General features: G+C 45.0%; 3 protein-coding genes across 24 annotated transcripts in view; 2 read left to right on the top strand and 1 right to left on the bottom strand.

The window, feature by feature from the left end:
• The window catches only part of LOC100449172 (unconventional myosin-XIX), a 77,435-nt gene that overhangs the window by 25,440 nt on the left and 29,055 nt on the right, over nucleotides 1-22,940 (bottom strand). For 2 of the 22 annotated variants that reach the window (XM_054536913.2, XM_063718791.1), the window contains exons 1-3: nucleotides 13,522-13,668; nucleotides 2,778-2,929; nucleotides 1,344-1,498 (exon numbers count right to left, since the gene is read on the bottom strand). In XM_054536913.2, coding sequence (XP_054392888.1) covers nucleotides 1,344-1,355 — 12 coding nt within the window. In that variant the 5' untranslated portion in view covers nucleotides 1,356-1,498; nucleotides 2,778-2,929; nucleotides 13,522-13,668. Of the gene's footprint in view, nucleotides 1-1,343; nucleotides 1,499-1,985; nucleotides 2,308-2,777; nucleotides 2,930-3,506; nucleotides 3,974-4,062; nucleotides 4,168-10,884; nucleotides 10,970-12,854; nucleotides 13,701-22,940 lie in introns of those variants that run through there. The other 20 variants (XM_063718784.1, XM_054536920.2, XM_063718795.1 and 17 more) reach the window with 19 other exon arrangements.
• Nucleotides 4,187-8,107, top strand: LOC100448141 (phosphatidylinositol-glycan biosynthesis class W protein). The gene is given in 3 exon segments (XM_063718759.1): nucleotides 4,187-4,414; nucleotides 4,516-4,612; nucleotides 5,913-8,107. Coding segments are annotated over 3 exon segments (1,848 nt in total). The 3' UTR covers nucleotides 7,436-8,107.
• The window catches only part of LOC129047464 (gametogenetin-binding protein 2-like), a 108,915-nt gene continuing 100,301 nt past the window's right edge, over nucleotides 14,327-22,940 (top strand). Inside the window, exon 1 of the mRNA XM_063718774.1 lies at nucleotides 14,327-14,613. Within this exon, the coding sequence (XP_063574844.1) occupies nucleotides 14,521-14,613 (93 nt within the window). The 5' untranslated portion in view covers nucleotides 14,327-14,520. The remainder of the gene's footprint in view (nucleotides 14,614-22,940) is intronic.

The raw sequence follows: 22,940 nt of genomic DNA, 5'->3' as shown, positions 1-22,940 counted from the left end.
GGAGATCAAGACCATCCTGGCTAACACGGTGAAACCCCATCTCTACTAAAAAATACAAAAAATTAGCCAGGCGTGGTGGCTGGCGCCTGTAGTCCCAACTACTCGAGAAGCTGAGGCAGGAGAATGGCATGAACCTGGGAGGCGGAGGTTGCAGTGAGCCAAGATCAAGCCACTACATTCCAGCCTGGGTGACAGAGTGAGACTCTGTCTCAAAAAAAAAAAAAAAAAAAAAATTGGAAAATAGAGATAAGCAAAAGGAGCATAAAAATCCATAATCATACTACCCAGAAATAACCAATATTTTAGAGAATATCATAGGTTTTTTTCCCTACATATTTTAAGAACACTGAAAAGTATTATATTTTTGTGTAACTTGCTTTATTCCATTGTATTGATATACCTTTTTTTAATAAGAGAAAAAAAGTTAAAAATAAGCAATAAAAAAGCCCAGAGCAGTCAACTGTTTTGCCCACTTCTTACCTTCAAATCTGTTCCAGGAGCCATATGGCTGGAAGGTCAAGCTGCCGTGTCTACTATGGCTCCCTTGAGGCTGGCAGGCCCCACACCTGGCTGCTACCTTGCTGAGTTCAGGCACTTACCTACCCAAGACTCCACTAGACTCTGAGCTCCCTGAGGGCAAGCACCACCCTCAACATCTGCCTCAGCCCAGTGCCTGGCAATACTTGGTACAATAAAAAGTCAGCAGATAAGTACTGCCACTCTCTCAGGACCAAGAGCTACACACGAAGGATGATATGGGTATGAGACAGAGCTCCACTGTAAAGGGTGATTTGGAATCCTACAGGCCTGGGGCAACAGTAGCCTTTTCAGAGAGGCGGAGACATGGGGATCATGTAACCCATCATTCACTCATTAGAATCCTTCTATATTTCCTCATAGATAGTCTCCTACATTTCTGTACAGGCTGACCTCTTTGCCTGGAGTGCTTATTTTCCTTCTCCAAGTGGCTAATTCTTTCTTGTTCTTTAAGGCTTAGCTTCAAGGAGCACATCCTCTTGCAAGCCCCAGGCTTCTACTATGCCTCAACAATTCAGGTGGCAGGGACATCTCTCAGGACTTCCTCTGCAGAATTCCCAAAGTGCCCTAAGGATTCCCTTACCCATCCCACCTTACCTATCCCAAAGAAAGGAGCTAAAAACCACAAGACAGATTCAAATTAGGTATCAGGAAGAGTTTCTTGATGATGAGTAAAAGGCACTGGAGAGACAATTTGAGGAGAGAAAAGAGACCTTTAAGGGGGCTTTCCCTTCCTTCCAGGTTAGGGCTAGCAAAAGATGCTACAGGTGCTTGAGGGCCTGGGTTATCTAAGGTTGAGGTTTTACCTGCTGGAGCATCCTCCTTCAAAGTCGTCAGCCAGGGTTCTGGGTTGCAGGAGGTACAAGCAGTACTATCCACCTAGTCATGGGACCATGGGCTGGGGTATGGTTCCAACAAAGGGCTCAGTTCTGGAGGAATCTCAGACAAATCACTCCACAGCCTGTGGCATGAGAGAGAAGACAAGGACCACACACAGGTGAGGGCTTTTCTGGGGTGACTCACTCACTCCTTCCCACCTAGCAGAAGCAACCAAAATGACATGCAAGGCAGGCCTGGGCAGAGAGTGGGCCTGTCCTTTCCCTTGCCAATTAGGAGACAGGGAAACTTTTATGAGAGCCTCAGAGGCTCCCCGGGCCAGTCTGATTACAGGGTTAGGGTTTGGGTTGGGGTGGGGCTGCAAACCCTCCGGGTCAGTGTGCCATGGAGGAGGAAGAAGACGCTGGGGAGACAGAGAAGTCTTGTGCCCTGTCCTCTACACTACACAGAAATATCTTATTTCAGTGTAGCCAGTTGCTGGTGGGGAGGAGAGGCTGGAGTCATCTCTTGCTGCTCCAGGAAAGGTGTGGTGTGGTAGTTTACATCATAGTTCAACCACTCACTGGGTGTGTGATTCTGGGTCAGGCACATCACCTACCTCAATTTCTTACCTTGAAAATGGGGACAGTTAAATCTGCCTCATAAGGAGTGGTTGTGAAGGTCAATGAGGTCATGGTTTGACAGCACCGCACAAAGTACGAACTGAGTATTCACTCAGAGGATAAACACTGTTAGCACTACGACTAACGGTTGATGATCCATTTGGGAGCACTAATCAGGTGAGCAGTCTAGTGTCAACTTCAAGAAGGTGAGGATTTCAGGGAGCTGAATCCATCTGGGAGGTGGAGTGTTGTGAGGCTGGGCCTAAGCCAATCTTTGAAGAATGGTTAAGTGACCCTCAGACTTGGAATTTTCTAGGCCTTGGCACCACCCCTAGCAAGGAGAGATGAGGCTGTGGGTGAAGCGCGCCTGCAACGGATTAACCCTGGTGGAGACTTTCTTAAGGCTCTGAATACATCAAGTCTTTAAAGAACCCAGGGATAGGGACTTCCATAGAAGCTGGAAAAAGGACAATTCAGGCGGAAACAGGCATCAGGACTGTGCTGGACCAGGAAAGGTGCGGTGCTACAGCCCTAGAAGATCTTGACCCTGGACACTGACTATACTCCATCCAAGGGACAGCCATGCAGAGGGCTTCAGAGAACAAAGCTCTTTCAACTGGGAACTCATCTCAAGCAATAGGTCCAGAGAGGCAGCACAACAGGTTTGGGGTTTGAATCCAAAACCCAAGGCCCCTGGCACAGAACTCAAGAACTAAGCCTCACTCTGTTTCCTCGTTTACAAAACGGAGTGATAATATCCAGATCTCACGGGGCTAAATGAAGCGTTAAGGGGGCTAATACCTGTGAGAGCGCTCTGCAAATGTTATTACGATGCAGCATCAGCTCCTAGCTGGAGTCAAGTGAGATGAGAGCCGTTTTCTCCAGTTCTCCCAGCTCCTGCTCCAGTCGGTTTCGCGGTTACCAGCCAAGAATTTCTGGAAAGGGTGTGACCACTGTGGGCAGAAGGGAGACAGTAATGAGTAAATGGAACACCGAATCAAGGCAAGTGGCAACCTGATCACCAGTCCCTCCTTCTCAGACTCAGTTTCTTTCTAGGCATGGAGGACAGTGGGAGGGCAGACGCTGAGAAGCGCTGGGTAAGGGTCTTCATGAGTCCAGCTGGCTCCGCCCCGAGGTTCCCGGCGGGAACCGGGGACTCATGGTCCGGGCGTCTTGCCGCAAACCCAGGGCTGGGATGCCGTTCCGGAAGCACCTAGCACGGAGAGAGTATGTCCTTCCCAGGAAGGTGGACGTGACCCCAGCCAAGGGCGCAGCTCCCCTGACAGCTCCCGGGACAAGCCGCCCCCTCCCGGGGTCCTGAGTTGGGCGAAGAGTGGAGCAAGGACCCTCTCCCCATGCAGGCCGCCCCCCTGCCGGCCAGGCGGAAAGGTGGAAAGGTGATCAAGAAAGACTTCTGTTTCAAGCAAGAGCCAAGAGCTGGGCTACCCCCTCGTGAGACACAAGAGGGTCAAAAGGAAAAGGCAAAAAGAAGGGAAACGGCGCTTTGGAAGGGGAAGTGGAGACGCCTACTTCTTCCTCAGCGCTGCAGGGCAAAATGACCTCCCAAGCCCCTTCCGCGTCTGAAGGGCTTCAGATATGGGATCGGGTTGACACTCACCGGTCCCACGGCCTGAGCCGCAGTGCTTAAGGCCCCCGCCCGGCCAGACTTGGAAAGGCGGGCGGGCCAGGTCAGGTGGCGGGAAGAATACAGGCAGAGGAGAAAAGAGGAGGGGCAAGAGCGTGCAGTGAGGAGAAGAACCTGGGACCGCCGAACCGCACCCCGTCGCCTGCGGCACTGGCTAAGTGGCCGAGGGTCGGCCGGCTCCTCCCCAGGGGCGGGGCGCGCACTCGCGGCGCGGGGCCCACGTGGCTTGCCCGGGAAACCTGGTCCGGCTTGCGGGCTCCAACTACGGTGAGATGTTTTGCGACCCTGGGGTAAAATGAGGGTAAAGCGGCAGCTTCCCACGTTCTAGGGGAGAAGCGCAGAAGCACAGTTTCCTGGGCCTTCGGGCGCCCCCAGGGCTGAGGGTCTTTGAGTAGAGGTCGCCGCGGCGGAGTCTTGTGCGGGTCCGGCAGACCCCATTACCCTGATAGGGCCTCGCCGTGAGGTCTGAGGGGCCGTGTGAGGTGCACGGCGCGCCGTTTCTTCTCCAGGCGTTCCTCTCAGGGCTACAGCCCTAGAAGATCTGGCCTGCACCAGCCTAAAGGACATGACAGGAGTGGGTAGCCCATGGGACAATGGGACGAGCGCCATGATAGGCGGAGACGCGCGGAATCGGCCCGCCCGGAAGTGCCAGCTGCCTGCGTCGGCCGGAAGTGCTGCACGGGAGGCGGAAGCGGATGGTTCCCGCGTGGTTTGGCGGGTGCAGCGGGAGTCCGGCGGCCCTGCCCACGTAGACTGTCTGCTGGGGGCGCCGGCACCTTTTGGAGCACGTGAGGTATACGGGTAGTGCGCGGCCAGGTCGGGCGTCTGTTAGGAAAAAGACTTTTTATTTTTATGTTTATTTTTTAAGAGACGGAGTCTCGCTCTGTCGCCCAGGTAGGAGTGCAGTGGCGCGATCTCGGCTCACTGCTGCCTTCAACCTCTGGACTCAAGCAATCCTCCGCCTCAGCCTGGCGAGTGGCTGGGATTAGAGGCGCGCACCACCAAGCTCAGCTAATTTTTAATTTTTCTTTTTTTTTTTTTTCACTCCTGGCCTTAAGCGATCCTCTCTCCTCCCAAAGCGCTAGGATTGCAGGCATGAGCCACTTCTCTCCGCTAGGACTTTTATTTTTAATGGTCAACTGATTTGAGTAGGTTACTGTGAGGTATTGTCACAGGTTCCAGACAGGCCATAATGCACGCATGCATTCGCTTACTTATTCAGCTCATGGTACACTGAGAAACTCTAGGTTCATGTTTAACCAACAAATGTGTTCTTCCAGTATGCCGTTTTTCAGACAATGATGTGTGGCATTCAGAGGTGTTTTACAACCCTTAATAAAAGAGCAACTGACACTAGTATGTGCTATACATCCATTCTTAATGCACCCATCGTACCTACTTCCATCCTAACCTGAAAACATAACTGTCTGTAAATGAGGAAAGGAGCAGCCTGGGGATCCAGAAATCACTGCAGGGGTCACGTTTTGTACCGAGGCAGTAGGTTTGGAGAGGCTCTGAACTGGAACCAAGGCCCCCAACTTCAAAATGTACTTGGCCCCTAGCCTTTGAATTTGCTTTAAAGTCATTAGTAAATCCTATTCAATTTTCATCAAAGAATCTTCATGATACGTACTGTGCTCCATAATAGAAATTCCCATCTGCCTATGATGCCATTCTCAGAGTTTATATCCCAAATTTGCTTTCTTTTCCTTTGCTTTTTCTTTTCTTTTTCTGTTTGAGACAGTCAACAGTCTCACTCTGTGGCCCAGGCTGGAGTGCAGTGGCTCACTCCAACCTCTGCTTTCCCGGTTCAAGCGATTCTCCTGCCTCATCTCTCAAGTAGCTGGGATTACAGGCGGGTGCCATCACTCCTGGCTAATTTTTGTATTTTTAGTAGAGACGGGCTTTCACCATGTTGACCAGGCTGGTCTCGAACTCTTGACCTCAGGTGATCCTCCCACCTCGGCCTCCCAAAGTGCTAGGATTACAGGTGTGAGCCACCGCGCCTGGCTCCAAATTCACTTTCTTTGTGAGTCTGTCTTGTACAGGGAATAGCTGAAGCTTTGTAACCAATAATTTCATATTATTAGTATGACATTTCTATCTGAACACATTAGTGTTAAGCTTCTTCCCACAATCCTCGGAAGGGGAATCACAAATCCTAGGTGAACTCATTAGGGCCCAAAGTTCTGCTCTGAAATCTAGTAATAAGAGTAAAATTAAGCCAGGTATGCTAATTACACAAGAATGCTGCTTTTCACAAATCCATTCCTTTGCTCTTGTTTTCACAGGAAGAAAAATGTCTGAAAAGCAGATGAAGGAAGCTTTTGTCAGTAACCTCAATGGAACCACCGTGCTGGAAATCACCCAGGGATTGTGCTTTCCTGCATTCTGTATCCTGTGCAGAGGGTTCCTGATCATTTTCTCACAGTACTTGTGTTCTTTTTCACATACCTGGAAAACTAGATTCTTCATTGACTTTGTTGTCCTAATAGTTCCCATGGTAGCCACTTTGACCATTTGGGCTTCATTTATCCTCCTTGAGCTTCTTGGTGTAATTATCTTTGGGGCAGGGCTGTTGTATCAAATATACCGAAGGAGGACCTGCTATGCCAGACTGCCTTTCCTAAAAATCCTTGAAAAATTCTTGAACATCAGTCTAGAATCAGAATGCATTCCAGCCATCTCCTGTTTCCGTGTAATTACCAGTGCATTTACTGCTATTGCTATTTTGGCTGTGGACTTCCCACTTTTTCCCAGAAGATTTGCCAAAACTGAGCTCTATGGGACAGGAGCAATGGATTTTGGAGTAGGTGGCTTTGTTTTTGGGTCTGCAATGGTTTGTCTAGAGGTCAGGAGGAGAAAATATATGGAAGGGTCCAAATTGCGTTACTTTACAAACTCACTATACTCTGTATGGCCATTAGTCTTCCTAGGAATCGGATGATTAGCCATTATAAAATCAATAGGCTATCAGGAACATTTAACTGAGTATGGAGTTCACTGGAACTTTTTCTTTACCATAATAGTTGTGAAATTGATAACACCACTGCTTTTGATTATTTTTCCCCTAAATAAGTCCTGGATTATTGCCCTCAGCATTACTATATTATACCAGCTAGCCCTTGACTTTACCTCACTGAAGAGGTTAATATTATATGGCACTGATGGTAGTGGCACACGGGTTGGTCTATTAAATGCCAACCGTGAAGGAATAATCTCTACCCTGGGGTATGTGGCAATACACATGGCTGGTGTGCAAACAGGGTTATACATGCATAAGAACCGATCACATATCAAAGACTTGATAAAAGTAGCCTGTTTTCTTTTACTAGCAGCTATTAGCCTCTTCATATCTCTTTACGTAGTTCAAGTAAATGTAGAAGCAGTATCTCGAAGAATGGCAAATTTAGCCTTTTGTATTTGGATAGTTGCTTCTAGCCTGATCCTTCTTAGTAGTTTATTACTGGGTGATATAATTTTGAGTTTTGCCAAATTTCTAATTAATGGAGCTCTAGTACCATGTTCTTGGAAACTTATCCAGTCACCTGTTACAAATAAAAAGCATTCAGAATCTTTAGTCCCTGAAGCTGAAAGAATGGAACCCAGTCTTTGTTTAATCACAGCTCTAAACAGAAAACAGTTAATATTTTTCTTGCTGTCAAATATAACAACTGGCCTGATCAACCTGATGGTAGATACATTACACAGCAGTACCTTGTGGGCCTTATTTGTGGTCAATCTCTATATGTTTTCCAACTGTTTAATTGTATATGTACTATATTTGCAAGATAAGACTATACAATTTTGGTGATCAGCAGGGGTAGGATATGTAAGTATTTGGGCAATATTTAATGAGGAATATTAATTGTAAAGAAATTGTGCTTTTGGCAACAGTGTTAACCATATTTTATTATAAAATACTTTCAGTCATCTGAACAGTAGTGATGCTTAATTATTTTTTTTTTTTTGAGACAGAGTCTCACTCTGTTACCCAGGCTGGAGTGTAGTGGTGCCATCTCAGCTCACTGCAACCTCCACCTCCCAGGTTCAAGCAATTCTCCTGCCTCAGCCTCCTGAGTAGCTGGCACTGTAGGCATGCACCACCATGCCCAGCTAATTTTTGTATTTTTAGTAGAGATGGGGTTTTGCCATATTGGCCAGGCTGGTCTCAAACTCCTGAACTCAAGTGATACACCCACCTTGGCCTCCCAAAGTGCTGGGATTACAAGTGTGAGCCACCACACTGGGCCAATGCTTAATATTTTAATGTATCTCAACAATAAAACCAAGAAGAAACAAAGCCTTTTGACTTGTTAGAATGTATTAAGTAGTATTTTAAAGAAACTTTATAGTTGTGACATTGAAAGACTTGGGGTGGGGGGAGGAAAATTTTTACTTTCCATCTTAATGTAACCTTATGCTATTCTGTATTTTTACTGTATATTGCTTTTACAATAAATATAAAATGAAATGTTTATGTTGACATTTCAGTGTGAACTGTGGATTGTCAATACTTGTTTATTGCTCAATTTAAATTTTTGAATAAAACCTAGGACTAAGAAGCAAATGTTTAAAATCAAATACTCCAGTGTGCAGATGGGTGGATAAAAAAAGAAAAACTTTAAAAATAAAATAAATTACTTATATACTATGAAGTCAGACAGTTAAATGCACCAAAGAATAGACGGAAGGCTGGGCATGGTGACTCACGCCTATAATCCTAGTACTTTGGGAGGCTGAGGTGGGAGGATCGCTTGGGCCCAGGAGTTCAAGACCACCCTGGGAAACATAGTGAGACCCTGTCTACAAAAATAATAGACTGAATTGGATGTTGTATTATAGTTTATACACATAACAATTACGAGACAAAGTTTTGCTTTGGGATTAATTCATCTTTTAGCCTACCCTATGCTAGGGATTTAAGAAGCACAGCACAAATTTCCTGATACCTCAGAGCTTGCAATCTAGTGGAGGAAACAGACATTAAACATCCACTGTGAAATACTAAGTTATGAAGAAAAAGCATAGGTTGTCAAGAGTGTCAAATCAAGAACTGACCTAGTAAGGAGTCAAGTTTTCCCCACAGATGTTTTTTTTTGAGCTACAGCTGATTAGTGGGATGAGGAGTTATAAAAGTCTTATATGTCTGGGGGTTGGGGGGCAAATGGCAGAGAACATTATAGATGGATGACTCCCTCAGCAAACGTCCTACGTTGGGAGGGCACCAAGCACATAATGGAATTGAAAGAAGGCTGAACACAGAAAAAGGAAGAGCATGGGCAGAGAGCTGGAGAGGCAGGCAGGGGCCATATCAGGGAAAGGAGAACCAATAAGAAAGATGAGAGTCATCAAGTACCCAGTGTAATTTAATAAAACTATGGCTAAATTAAGGTTTAATTTAATTTTAATCTTTAACAAATAGAGATGGGGTTGCCCAGGCTGGTCTCAAATTCCTGGCCTCTTGTGATCCTCCCATCACAGCCTCCCAAAGTGCTGGGATTACAGGCGTTGTGATCCTGGCCTATAATAACGTTTAATAGTCTACTGTCTTTTTTTTTTTTGAGATGGAGTCTTGCTCTGTCTCCCAGGCTGGAGTGCAGTGGCACAGCCTTGGCTCACTATACAACCTCCGCCTCCCAGGTTCAGGCAATTCTCCTGCCTCAGCCTCCCGAGGAGCTGGGATTACAGGCAGGTGCCACTTCGCTCGGCTAATTTTTGTATTTTTAGTAGAGATGAGGTTTCACCATGTTGGCCAGGCCAGTCTCAAACTCCTGACCTCAAGTGATCTGCGCGCCTTGGTCTCCCAAAGTGCTGGGATTTAGGCATGAGCCACCGCATCTGGCCAGGTGTGTTTATTTTTGACAGATAAAACAGAACTTCCCAGTGTCAGCTCATGAAAAAGAAAACCCAATCCACAGATCCTCAGATTTAGGTCACTATGGTAATTTAAATAACATTCTGTGGCCATAGATTGTCTTACCACATAAAACTGTGGTTATTATAATGAAACAACAAAAGGTCTTCTAATCAACTATCATTTTCCTTGCAACTATCAATTTTTGAGGGCAGAGGAGAGGGAAAGATAACAAAGTGAGGAGTAAGAAGAACATAATCTGTCCAGGACCTCAGCCTATCTATGCCCTTCAGAAAGTGACTCGCTCCCATAATTTTAATTTTTTTTTTTTTTTGAGACGCAGTCTTGCTCTGTTGCCCAGGTTAGAGGGCAGTGGCACGATCTCCTGCCTCTGCCTCCCGAATAGCTGGGACTACAGGTGCCCGCCACCACGCCCAGCTAATTTTCTGTATTTTTACTAGAGACGGGGTTTCACCGTTAGCCAGCATGGTCTGGATCTCCTGACCTCATGATCCACCCACCTCGGCCTCCCAAAGTGCTGGGATTACAGGTGCAAGTCACCGCACCCGGCCAATTTTAATTTTACACAATTATAAACTGGGGATGTCTACTACACGTGCCCCAATAGCTCTTGTGTGCCGAAGATGACAACCAGTTTTATTTTTATTGAGCATAAATGTCCAATGTATCTATATAAATCATACAAGAACCTTATGTTGTTCCCTAGGAGTTTAAATATAGTCTATGAAGCTAAAAAATAATAAGGAATACCTTGGTACTTTTCATCTTTTTAAAACCTAGGTAGCCTGAAGAACAGATAGATCTCATTTATGCCTGCATTTTGTGGCTAGCTTCTCACACATTTGGACCTAAGAAAAAGAATGGTATTTTGCTGATAATTTATTACAGCTCCATCCCTCCAACTGTTCTTTATTAGGTACCAGCAAAATGTGTTCTGCTGTTGATTGCCTTTGCTTTCCTGGCCTTTCAAATCCTTTGAACTTGCATTTCACAATGCCAATATCAAAATGAAATAATAGGCAACAGACAACTGTCTTTTAATGTAGCAATTATATATTTCGTCAATTAGAGGTTTGCTCTAAAAGCAGATACTTTTCATTTTAAAGTACATAGGATAATACTCAAGAAATATTTGCTGCAGTACTAGTGGTTATGACTAAAAACAGAGCAATAGTGAAAATAAAAATAAGTGCCTACTCTAAAACCAGGAAGAGGCACAATGAAAACTTTGAAAAATTATTTTGCCATGAAATAATTTTCTAAGCGTTTTCCTTGGGATATTGATTTTATTGTACCGATTGTATTATATTGTATTGTACTGTATTAGATTAGATTGGATTGGATTTATAGCACCCAGGTTACCTCCTTGAGAAACAGCAACTTACCTAGCAAATCCGCCTTTTTCGCCTTTAAGAATACATTTTCATTGAATTCCTATTTGTCCAAAGATACTAAGTATGCTCAGTGGACCTAAGAGACAAACCCAAATTAGGGAAAGTAAGCTCAGATGGTAAGAGACTTTTGGGATTTCATTTTATTATGTTTTATATATGTGTTTTAATACCTTTTCATAGATTTAAATCCCCAGGGTGAATACTCCGTTCTTTGTTAGTACCTGGCGTGTGTTCAGTAGTCAAAGTAATTAAAATTAGCACCTATATAATGAGCTTGTCATTTTTAATGTTCTTTATCAACCAGAATCCTAATGAAATCTAAAAGGTTTAGGCCGGGCACGTTGGCTCACGCCTGTAATCCCAGCATTTTGGGAGGCCGAGGCAGGCGGATCAAGAGGTCAGGAGATCAAGACCATCCTGGCTAACACGGTGAAACCCCGTCTCTAATAAAAATACAAGAAATTAGCCGGGCGTGGTGGCAGGTGCCTGTAGTCCCAGCTACTCGGGAGGCTGAGGTAGGAGAATGGCATGAACCTGGGAGGCGGAGCTTGCAGTGAGCCGAGATAGCGCCACTGCACTCCAGCCTGGGCGACAGAGCGAGACTCCGTCTCAAAAAAAAAAAAAAATGGTTTAAAGTGGGTACATTAATTGATGTACCACTATAGGAGCACCTCTAGATACTGAAGGCCACAGTATCTTGGCTCACTGCAACTTCCGCCTTCCCAGTTCAAGCGATTCTTCTGCCTCAGCCTCCTGGGTAGCTGGGATTAAAGGTGCTCGCCACCACGCCCAGCTCATTTTTGTATTTTTAGTAGAGACGGGGTTTCTCCATGTTGCCTAGGCTGGTCTCGAACTCCTGACCTCAAGTGATCTGCCCGCCTTGGCTTCCCAAAGTCTTGGGATTACAGGTGTTAGCCGCCGCCCCCGTCCTGGTTTGTTTGGTTTTGTTTTTACATAAAACGCAAGATTCTCTAAAAATGTCCAAATTTTGGCTATGTATATGAACATCATACATACGTATTAGATTCAAGCTAATACATTCTTCTACTCTGCTAACATGGCCAGAAGACATTAAAAAAAATTTTTTTTTGAGACGTAGTTTCGCTCTTGTCGCCCAGGCTGGAGCACAATGGCGCGATCTCGGATCATTGCAACCTCTGCCTCCCAGGTTCAAGCGATTCTCTTGCCTCAGCCTCCCGAGTAGCTGGGATAACAGGCGTGTGCCACCACGCTCGGCTAATTTTGTATTTTTAGTAGAGACTGGGTTTCACCATGTTGGTCAGGCCAGTCTCGAACTCTTGACCTCAAGTAATCCACCCACCTCGCCTCCCAAAGTGCTGGGATTACCGGCGTGAGCCATGGCTCCCGGCCCAGAAGACATAAATATTTGCCGGGTAATCACACCTTCGGGAATGAACAATGGTTCTTCGTTTCTTATGTCACACCGACCCTAACAATGACCACACAATGTACTAAGTCAACATGGCTAAGGGTGCACTATGGGTTTTCTGTTGTGAATCTCTAAGACTCCATGTGATAACCAAAATAATTTGTTTTGAGATGGAGTTTCGCTCTTGTTGCCCAGGCTGCAGTGCAATGGCGCGATCTGGGCTCACTGCAACCTCCGCCTCCCGGGTTCAAGTGATTCTCCTGTCTCAGCCTCCCTAGTAGCTGGGATTACAAGTACATGCCACCACGCCCGGTTAATTTTTGTATTTTTAGTAGAGACGGGGGTTTCATCATATTGGTCAGGCTGGTCTCGAACTCCTGACCTCAGGTGATCCACCCACCTCAGCCTCCCAAAGTTCTGGGATTACAGGCGTGAGCGACCATGCCCGACCCAAAATACTTTGTTTAAAGGTATCACAGCTCCAGCCTATTCTACCAGGAAATAGAGCAGTAAATTCATCTGTCCTTCAGATCACCAGGACTTTTATAGGCTAAATATCTTCACGACAGACCTCCAAAACCTTCAAGGTCAGAACTGAACGCACGGTGGCGAGAGGAACTGTCTTCACATCAGCTCTGCTTCCTCGGAGACGGCCAGAGGGAAAGGCCGTCGGCCAGTGCCAGTACTTCGCCCAAGAGAGTACCTGCTCACATTAACCCAGCCCAAGAAGTTCCTTTGGCCAAGACGCACACACACACCGCTGTCCGGTTTTCTATTTCCTTCCAGTGTAACGACAACCACAAGCTGTCAGCACTTCACTATTTGCGGTCCCTTCAGCGGGATCGGGATGCAGCTACGCAGCGGGCCCCTGGCGAGCCGCGGTGTCAGGGCCCTTTTCTCCTCTTCCCGCCGTGGGACGCGAATTCAGTGGCGTCAAGGGCCAAGAGCCAGACCTGAGTTTGTCTCTCACCCCCCGATGCTCGTCTCCCTTTTCTCACTGCCTTCCGCCCCCTCTGATCTCGACTTCTCGCAACCTATCCAGGTCCTCTCTGGGCCTCTGCCCTGAGTCAGCCCCGAATCAGTCGGGCTTGACTTGCTGAAGGAATTCCCCTTCGAGAGGAGGCAGATTCCCCTCTACATAGACGACACCCTGATGTCGAGGGGCTTGCCCCTCGTCTCTGGGGAAGCCTTCCCGGCCCGCGGCTGGGGCCTGAGGTTGGGCCGATCACCCCTCCTACCAGTCCTAGTTCGGGTCTAGCGGAATGGCTGGGCTTCAAGGAGGGCGCCGGGCCCACGGGCGGGACGGCCAGGGCGGCCCCGCACCCTCTGGGCGCAGATTTCTCCAGCGGGGTCCCTAGCGCGGCCGGCCCCAGTCTCGCGAGAGGACGTGGGCCCCGCCCGGCGCCCGACCCCGCCCGGCCCCACCTTCCCCTTGTCCCCCGCCCTCCCTCTTCCACTCCCCGCGGCGCGAGCGGCTGACTGCCCGGATAAGAAACGGCATTCGGAGCTGCGCTCCCGCCCAGGCCGGCCCTGACGCGGGCCTCGTCAGTCAGTAACAGGGAGCAGAGGTGGGAGTTAGCGAGGCTACCACGAAAACAGTGAAGGTCGGAACCGACAGCCTCCTCCGAGAAGGGTGAGGACAGGGTCTGACCCTCCCCCTTCCCTGGACTCCGCAGAGCCGCTGCGGGGTCGACCCCTCCCAGGGGCGGGGTCGCGCTGGGCAACTGCAGTCCTGGAGCCGACTGGGCGGGGTGCGCCCAGAAGCGGGGGAGAAGGGGTCAGCTGGTGGCAGAGAGCACACGGGCGGCGGGCGGCGGGGAGCAGGCTGCGAGGCCCAGGCCAGGGGTGGGGTCCTGGGGCCGGGACTCCTGCGGCGGGCGGGGAAGCCCCCGGCAGGCGGGTCCCTTCCGCCTCTCCTTTGGACCCTGACTGGAGGCCGGCGGGCGGGCGGGCGGGCGGGAGAGAGGGAGGGAGCGCGGCGCGAGGGGGGCGGGTCCCGGCGGCGCTGGGCGCTGATTGGCTGAGCGCGTGTGGAATCGAGTGATGGGAAACGCAGCCCGGCTCTCCCGTCCCCTCCCGCTCCGCTCCCTGCTCCCCGTGGCCAATGTGCTGCGCGGCGGCGGGTGCTTACACTCGCGGGGTTTGGCTGTGGCAGGCAGGAGCTGGGAGGAGGCGGCGGCGGCGGCGGCGGCAGCTGGGAGGAGGTGGTGACGGTGGCAACGGCAGCGTCGGGGACGATGGCGCGACTGGTGGCAGTGTGCAGGGACGGGGAGGAGGAGTTCCCCTTCGAGAGGAGGCAGATTCCCTTCTACATAGACGACACTCTCACGGTGAGCGGGCCGGGCCGGGCTGGGCCAGCCGCTCCCCTGGCAGCTGTTTCCCCTCCTCCCCCTTCCCCCAGGCCGAGCGCTGCGCACTGGAGAGAGTGTGTTGCAACTCCTAGGAGAGGCCTTCTCTTCAGCAGTCCCCACAAACTCGCCTTTGCAGTGGGTGGCTCGGTAACCTCTGTCGGCCCCAAGCCTAGAGCTCCGTACGCACTCCCTCTCTCCAGATTTTCCTTCTTTTGGAACCTTCTTCCTTGACCCTTTCCCTTTAGGAGACGCTGCTTTTGCCAAAGCACACGTCTCAGAGAGGGGTTGAAGGATCTTGAGCGTTTAGGGCCTTACCCCATACAGAAACCACCTACCCTCGGGGAGGCTTAATTACCTGGAAATGTCGCAGCTGCACTGCTACCTGTGTATTTTTTGTTTTAATACTGGTAGCTCTCACCACGTAAGCTTAGTTATTGGGGGCAGAGTGACATACTCGTGCACAGTCAAGACTCCACTAAAATGGTTTAATTTCGTTGTAAATAGTCTCGTATTGCCTAATGCATTAAAACTCTTGAAACGATTGTACTGCTAGGCCCTGTCTCTTCAAAACGGGCTTTCTTGGCATTATTTAGTTTACAGGTGGAGTTGTTGTTTTTTTTTTTAAAGGAAGTCAAATTATTGAATGTGTAAGAGTACTATAAAAAACTGATTGCTCATCTTGAGTGTCAAGACCCAGTTCCGGGTACTTTACTCTTTAGATTTGGTAGTGTAGCATTACCGACCCTCTCTGCCCTATGTTGCTGTACTATTTCCATTAAAAGGAAATGGCTGAAATTTGAATTGAATCTGAACAGGAAATGAGTGCAGTTGCTTGCCACTATTTCTTAAGAAGTGAAATTAACCTTTTCCGAATATCTTGAAATCTGCGTTTTGATGATGCTGAAGCTTTGGATTATACATTGCTTATTTCGATAAGGTACACCTAAGTCTCTTCATCTCATCAGTATTCTTTTGCTATCAAAGGCAGTTGATCAGTTTTGTTCCTCAATATTTTTTTTTTCAAATGTCTACCGAAGTTTTTTTCAAATTTTATGTAAAATGCAAGTCATTGTAGAGATGCCAGTCTATGCCTTTATGCTTGCCAATCTCAATTAAGACTTGATTGAGCTGCAGTACTTTAAAAAGGATTAGAGGAGCTATTGAATGACTTAATTTATTAGAAGTTTTTCAGTGACAGCATCTACGATTATTCAGGTGCATTTATTTTTCATGAAAAACGGTAGAATGATTTGTTCTGACATAAAGTAAATAGTGTTGATGCATTAGAAATTGTGTGTCTTGATTATGATTTCTGTACTTTTTGCATTAGAAGTATAATGGACTTGTATTTTTAAATAGTTGAAACTAGCACTGTGATCATATTAAACAATGCATTTCTCGGTTTGGACTCCAGATAGGGATTCATTTGTTGATATTTTCTTTCTTCTCTCCCCTGCCAACATAAACACTTTTCTGAAGCATATAGTTATGATATCAGCCTTTAAGGTTTATTGTCCCACAATGGCTGTGGAGTTCAAAAAAAAAATTCAGTGAGTTTGGATATAAGATTATTATTTAATGAATAATCAACATAGGAAAGCATACCAAAACATAGGGAAAACCAACATAAATAGTCTTTAAAAGACATTAGTTCTTGGTATATTCACATAACCACCTTTGTGAATGCAACACGTTAATCTGTCATATAGCACTTTAAAATGGCCAACTTTTTAGGTGCTTTTATACTGTATTCTCTCCACAATGATGTGACTTTCCAAAATTTTCCGCTGAAAAAGATGTAACCTTGCAATGTGGTTTAGTACGGAACTTACTTTGCACTGTATCTGGCGGTTGAATTTTGCTTTTTAATTATACTGTGGACTTGTGACTAAGGCAAATAAAACTTAAGCTCACTTAATTTAAATATCTCAAAATAACATTTAGGAAAAGGTGCAGTTTTTCTTTGCTTCAGAATGGGTTTTTATCACAAAGGAATGAGTGAGACATTTATTTGTGTTGGAACTTCTGCACAGTCATTGAATGCTGTGAGAATGTTAGTGAAAATTCTTGTCAAGGGAAACAAGTTTCTTTCAGGATATTCTGCCAAATACTATTGAAAGGGAGAATGCAGAGCAAAACACCTGTTGGGAGAGAAGGGGAAAAGGGAAGAGGGAAGGAAGATGCCCCATCAGAATTTTATGCTCTGCACTGTTCCTTTGATAGATGGCAGTGCATGCATGAAGTTAACCTTAGGTTTTGTCTTTGTCCCTAGGGTCTGTAGGTAATGCACTGAGGAAACATTGTTTGAACTTATTTCAAATAGTAGTCTTAGGATTTTGATAGTAGCTAAATGTTGCAATATAGTTACAATGTTTACAGGCAGTTGCAGACTTTATCATTTTAGTTGGGATGCTGAAACTCTACCCTTAGTTAAACTGTCAGTTGTAACTTGGACTTGTAAAATGAAATTAACGAACTTGTATGTAAAGAAGTAGCCTTAGGCCGGGTTTGGTGGCTCACGCTTGTAATCCTAGCACTTTGGGAGGCTGAGGCAGGTGGATTACTGGAGGTCAGGAATTCGAGACCAGCCTGGCCAACATGGCAAAACCCCGTCTCTACAAAAATTAGCCAGGCATAGTGGTGGGCGCCTGTAATCCCAGCTACTCAGGAGGCTGAGGCAGGAGAATCCCTTGAACCCGGGAGGTGGAGGTTGCGGTGAGCCGAGATCGCACCACTGCACTCCAGCCTGGGCAACAAGAGCAAGACTCTGTCTCAAAAAAAAAAAAAAAAAAGGTAGCCTTAGGCCCAGCGCTGTGGCTCACGCCTGTAATCCTAGCACTTTGGGAGGCCGAGGCCGGCGGATTGCCTGAGCTCAGGAGTTTGAGACCAGCCTGGGCAACGTAGTGAAAACCTGTCTCTACTGAAATACAAAAAAATCAGTGGGTGTGGTGGAGTGCGCCTGTAGACCCAGCTACTGATGAGGATGAGGCAAGAGAATTGATTGAACCCCCAGAGGCGGAGGTTGCAGTGAGCCGAGGTTGCGCCACTGCACTCCAGCCTGGGAGACAAAGTGAAACTGTTTCAAAAAAAAAAAAAAAAATAGCCTCTTCTTTTATGTGATATGTTGTATCCATGTTTAGAAGATTCCCATGGTAGTTCAGTGAGTTTGAACACTTGAGTATAGGATAGGGCTGATGTAGGTGTATTTGAGAAAATCCCAAATAAGTTGGTGGAATGGTGAAATATTTAAGAAAGTTTTATACTCTGGCTAAAATGTTGTTCAGTGTTACTACAATTATAAAATAACATATAATACAGATTTGATTTTAGAGAAGTCTGAAGAATTAAATTTTATTTATTTATTTTTTTTTTGAGACAGAGTCTCGCTCTGTCGCCCAGGCTGGAGTACAGTGGCCTGATCTTGGCTCACTGCAACCTCTGCCTGTCGGGCTCAAGTGATTCTCCTGCCTCAGCCTCCTGAGTAGCTGGGATTACAAGTGTGCGTCACCACGCCCAGCTAATTTTTTTGTATTTTTAGAAGAGATGGGGTTTCCCTATGTTGGCCAGGCAGGTCTCAAACTCCTGACCTCAGGTCATCTGTCCGCCTCGGCCTCCCAAAGTGCTGGGATTACAGGTGTGAGCCACCACACCCGGCCAAAATATATATTCCTTCTAAAATCTTGAAAAATAACTACAAAACAAATTACGCTTCATCATACTTCTCAGGGATAAGCAGCATTTGGTGTAATTTCAGTCCTAGACACACACATAGATACAGAGTTAACATATTGTTTTCTGTAACATTTTTTGTCCTTATTTATTTCACTAAATGTAATTTTGAAAACATTTTTTCTTGTCATTCTTAAACATTTTTAATGGCTGTGTAATATTCTGTTGTATGACATTCCGTAATTATTTTTCCAGTGTTGGACATGGAGGTTGTTCTAGTTTTTGCCATCAATAAACTGTAAGAACATAAATAATGCAAAAATCTTTGCATTAAAATGTTTTCTCAGGCTTTTGGAAGTGGAATTACTGGTTGGATCAAAGGATAAGAACCTTTTGTAAAGTTCCAGGTACATATTGTCAGATTGCTATGATATGTCTTTTTTTTTTCTTTTTTCTTTTTTTTTTGTTTGAGACGGAGTCTCACTGTGTCACCTAGGCTGGAGTGCAGTGGTGTGATCTTGGCTCACTGCAACCTCTGCCTTCCAGGTTCAGGTGATTCTTGGGCCTCAACCTCCTGAGTAGCTGGGATTACAGGCGCCCGCCACCATGCCCGGCTAGTTTTTGTATTTTTAGTAGAGACCAGGCTTCACCATTTTGGCCAGGCTGGTCTCAAACTCCTGACCTCAAGTGATCCACCTGCCTCGGCCTCCCAAAGTGGTGGGATTACAGGTGTGAGCCACTGCGCCCGGCCAGATTGTTACATTTCTGCATTGCAGTTTGCTCTCCTAGTTTAAACCAATCTAAATAGACCACTCTGATAAGAGTTTGGGGTTTTGTTTTTTTTTTTTTCTTTTTGTTCTTGTTTGCGTGTACAGCATTAATCTGATAAGAGTTCTTAATGTCTTACACTTTAAAAAAATAATAAATGGTAGCGTATCCACTTGGGAATTAGATGTTTTGTAATTGTTAAAAGTTTAGCATTTAATGTTTCCTTTCAACTTTTAACAGTTAATTTTACTGAGGGTGATAGATGTTACAAATAGCTGTATGGAGTAAAACCAAAATGACAGTGATTTTAATAAATGCAAACTTAGTATATTGTTGGTTAGAACTTGTGAGAATGCGCTGAAGACAGGTCTTTTTTGTGGTCAGAAGAAACCAGAACAGATACTTAAGAGTGAAAGTGGGTAATGGATTCAATAAATTTTATAAAGCAGTAATTGCAGCACAATGACTTGTTGTATTTGTGGCTAGCTATGGGTAGGGAACCTCTTCATGAAGCTGAATGCTAATGATGCCTTTATAAAACCACACCTGAAATAATTTACAGGACTGTCTTCCTTTAGGTAACCTAGAATCTCAAGATTAAGTTAAGGAAGTGGTTTTAAAGAATGAAGAACAAATTGTGCTACTAGCCTCTTTGCCTTCCCCTTTTTATTTTCATCTCTTAAAACACTGAACAGCATGTAATGATGGGCCAGAAAACGGTAAGGTAAAAAGCCATTGTCCTAAGTGTTTGAAAGGTGAGGACAGAGTATTTAGTTTGAGTGCATTGTCTCCAGCCAGAGTAGTGAGTAAATACAAGAGAAAATTTAGTAGTATGCAAGCTGATGAAACCAGGAAAGATAGAAATAGATTAGATCTTAGTATTTTTGGTACTAATTAGGTGAAAATGAAATGAATGGAAACGAGATTTGTTTTTAAAAATAACCCTGTTCTTTATTGACTTTTTTTTTTTTTTTTGAGACGGAGTTTTGCTCTTGTCGCCCAGGCTGGCGTGCAATGGCACGATCTCGGCTCACCACAACCTCCGCCTTCCGGGTTCAAGTGATTCTCCTGTCTCAGCCTCCCAAGTAGCTAGGATTACAGGCATGTGCCACTATGGCTAATTTTTTGTATTTTTAGTACAGACAGAGTTTCTCCATGTTGGTCAGGCTGGTCTCGAACTCACGACCTCAGGTGATCCACCCGCCTCAGCCTCCCAAAGTGCTGGGATTATGGGCGTGAGCCACCGGCTTCTTTATTGACTTCTTAAAAAGAATTCCTAAATCAGGTATTATCCATATAATTAAAATATTTTAGGCTGGGTGCAGTGGCTCACGCCTGTAATCCCAGGACTTTTGGAGGCCTTGGAGAGTGGATCACCTGAGGTCAGGAGTTCGGGACCAGCCTGGCCAACATGGTGAAATCCTGTCTCTACTAAAAATACAAAAATTAGCTGGGCATGGTGGTACGCCTGTAATCCCAGCTACTTGGGAGAATTGCTTGAACCTGGGAGGCAGAGGCTGCAGTGAGTCGAGATTGAGCTACTGCACTCTAGCCTAGGCAACAAGAGTTGAGACCTTGTCTCAAGAAAAAAATTTTACAAATCAGCTCGCAGGTCTCAGTATTATTAGATATATTCTTTGATCTCCGTTTCAATTTTTAAAATAGTTGATCAGAATAGAAATACATACTGAGTCAGAATTTAGGATTTTGCCTAAGAACCAGGCTGGAGAGATTTTGATTTGGTTAAATAAGGAATATTCTTTGTTTCTTAAATTGATAGCTTTGATCTTTAAACAGTATAGATAATTGTCATTTTTTATTACGGCTATTGGTATGTGGTGAAATGGTGTATATTTGTATCAAGCAAGTGAAAATATAAATCAAGATATTAGTTACTTAAATGGTAGGTTTGGAGTGACCTGCAATATTCTGTTGAGTTACATGGTTCCAAAAGTTTATACCTTTTTAATGACTTGACAGTTAAATTTTTGTGTGTCTTAAACCTTTTGATGATTCCAGAAAATATGAGTTAATTGAACTATTAACTATTTTATTGCTTTTATTATAATAGTTTTCTGGACCAGGATTTCCAATACCAGGATTATTATTATTTTTTTAAATTTGAGTAGACCATGTTAATTAGAATAAAATACAATAGGCAGTATGGATCATTAGATATTTTGCTCATTTCGGTCATCCTCACCAGATCATTTATAGCTACAGCATTTAGACCATTGACTTCAGTTTTGCTTTGTACTGTTGATAAAGTTAATGTATGAAAGTGCTTATAACAATGTCTAATACATATGAAGTGTCTTTATTATTACTTATTGCTACCCCCCTTTAGAGGTATTAATAAGAAGACTGAGAAGGAAAACTAGAAACAAGATGTCAGGGTTGATAAACCTGAAAATTAGATAATTGACATTTAGACATTTCATCTGTATGTATGGAAGAAAAAACTTTCAGAATGGTAAAAGCTATTGAAATGGGTCAGGCGCGGTGACTCACGCCTGTAATCCCAGCACTTTGGGAGGCCGAGGCAGGCAGATTGCCTGAGCTCGGGAGTTTGAAACCAGCCTCGGCAACATGGCAAAACCCTGTTTCTACTAAAAATACAAAAAATTAAGCATGTTTGGTGGCAGGTGCCTGTAATCCCAGCTACTCAGGAGGCTGAGGCAGGAGAATTGCTTGAACCTGGGAGGCGGAGGTTGCAGTGAGCCGAGATTGCGCCACTGCACTCCAGCCTGGGTGACAGAACAAGACTCTGTCTCAAAAAAGAAAAAAAAAAAAAAGCTATTGAAATGGAAGCATGTCTCTAAACATGGTATAGTGAATATAGAATTGGAAGCAAGGAGCATTAACTCTTCTCCTCCCATAATATATAGTATATATGCATTGTAATACATTTGGGAAGTATAGGAACACATACAGAAAAAGTTGTCTTAACTACCTAGAGATAGCCACATCTAATATGTTTTCTTTTTTTTGAAAGATAAAGTATACACACTGAAAATTTGAATTGTGTTGTACATGCAGTCTGGATTACGTTAGTATTTACATCATAGTCCATCCTTTAGTATCTATTTGTCTCTCTACTTCATATATCTCATATTCCTCCGTTATCAAATCAAGAAAAACTGTTAAATCTATTGCTTACGTTTGACTTAGCTGTTAATGAGGCCTCATTTTGTTGTTAGAACAAGCATGTTTTAAATTTCTCTAATATGGAAGGAAAGGAATGGTTACATCCATTAAAGAAGCAGATCTTTGGTGCTGGTTAGGGAAGGGAGTGATCTTTTAAAGATCGCATTCAACTGGGTAGGGATATTTTGTTTTTGCCTTAAATGGGTGTTTTTGTCTTGACTTCACTCTTTGGTTTTGTAGGAGTTTGTGGTCCTTGTTATGTGGAAATGTGGAAACAGTTTCTCCTAGTACAATATGTTTGATCTTTAACAATGTTTTAGTTAAGATATACATGTGTTACTTTCATTGTTTTGAAGGCATATCTTTTTCCCCCACATTTTAATACCTGAAATCAGGATGCTGCTTTAATTTGATGACATCTTATAGTAAAAATGGCTTGTAGTGATACACAACCATGGTACTACTTAAAATCTCTGGTGTGACAACAGATCAGTAAAATGTACTAATTACACATTCCCATTATGTGACATACTGAAGCCTCCTTAAATTTCATATGCCTTCCTCTGGTAGTGAATTTTGATAATTGAATAAGTATATCAATGTGCCCTTTTTGTTCATAATTAGAGCAAACATTTACTATGTGCCAGGTAGGCACTGTTCTGGCCAGGCACAGTGGCTCACTCCTGTAATCCCAGTACTTTGGGAGGCTGAGGTCAGGGGTT

The sequence above is a fragment of the Pongo abelii genome, chromosome 19, assembly GCF_028885655.2.
Source record: "Pongo abelii isolate AG06213 chromosome 19, NHGRI_mPonAbe1-v2.0_pri, whole genome shotgun sequence".
NCBI lineage: Eukaryota > Metazoa > Chordata > Mammalia > Primates > Hominidae > Pongo > Pongo abelii.
The sequence above is the reverse complement of the archived record's forward strand: the minus strand, read 5'-3'. Positions and strand labels throughout refer to the sequence as shown.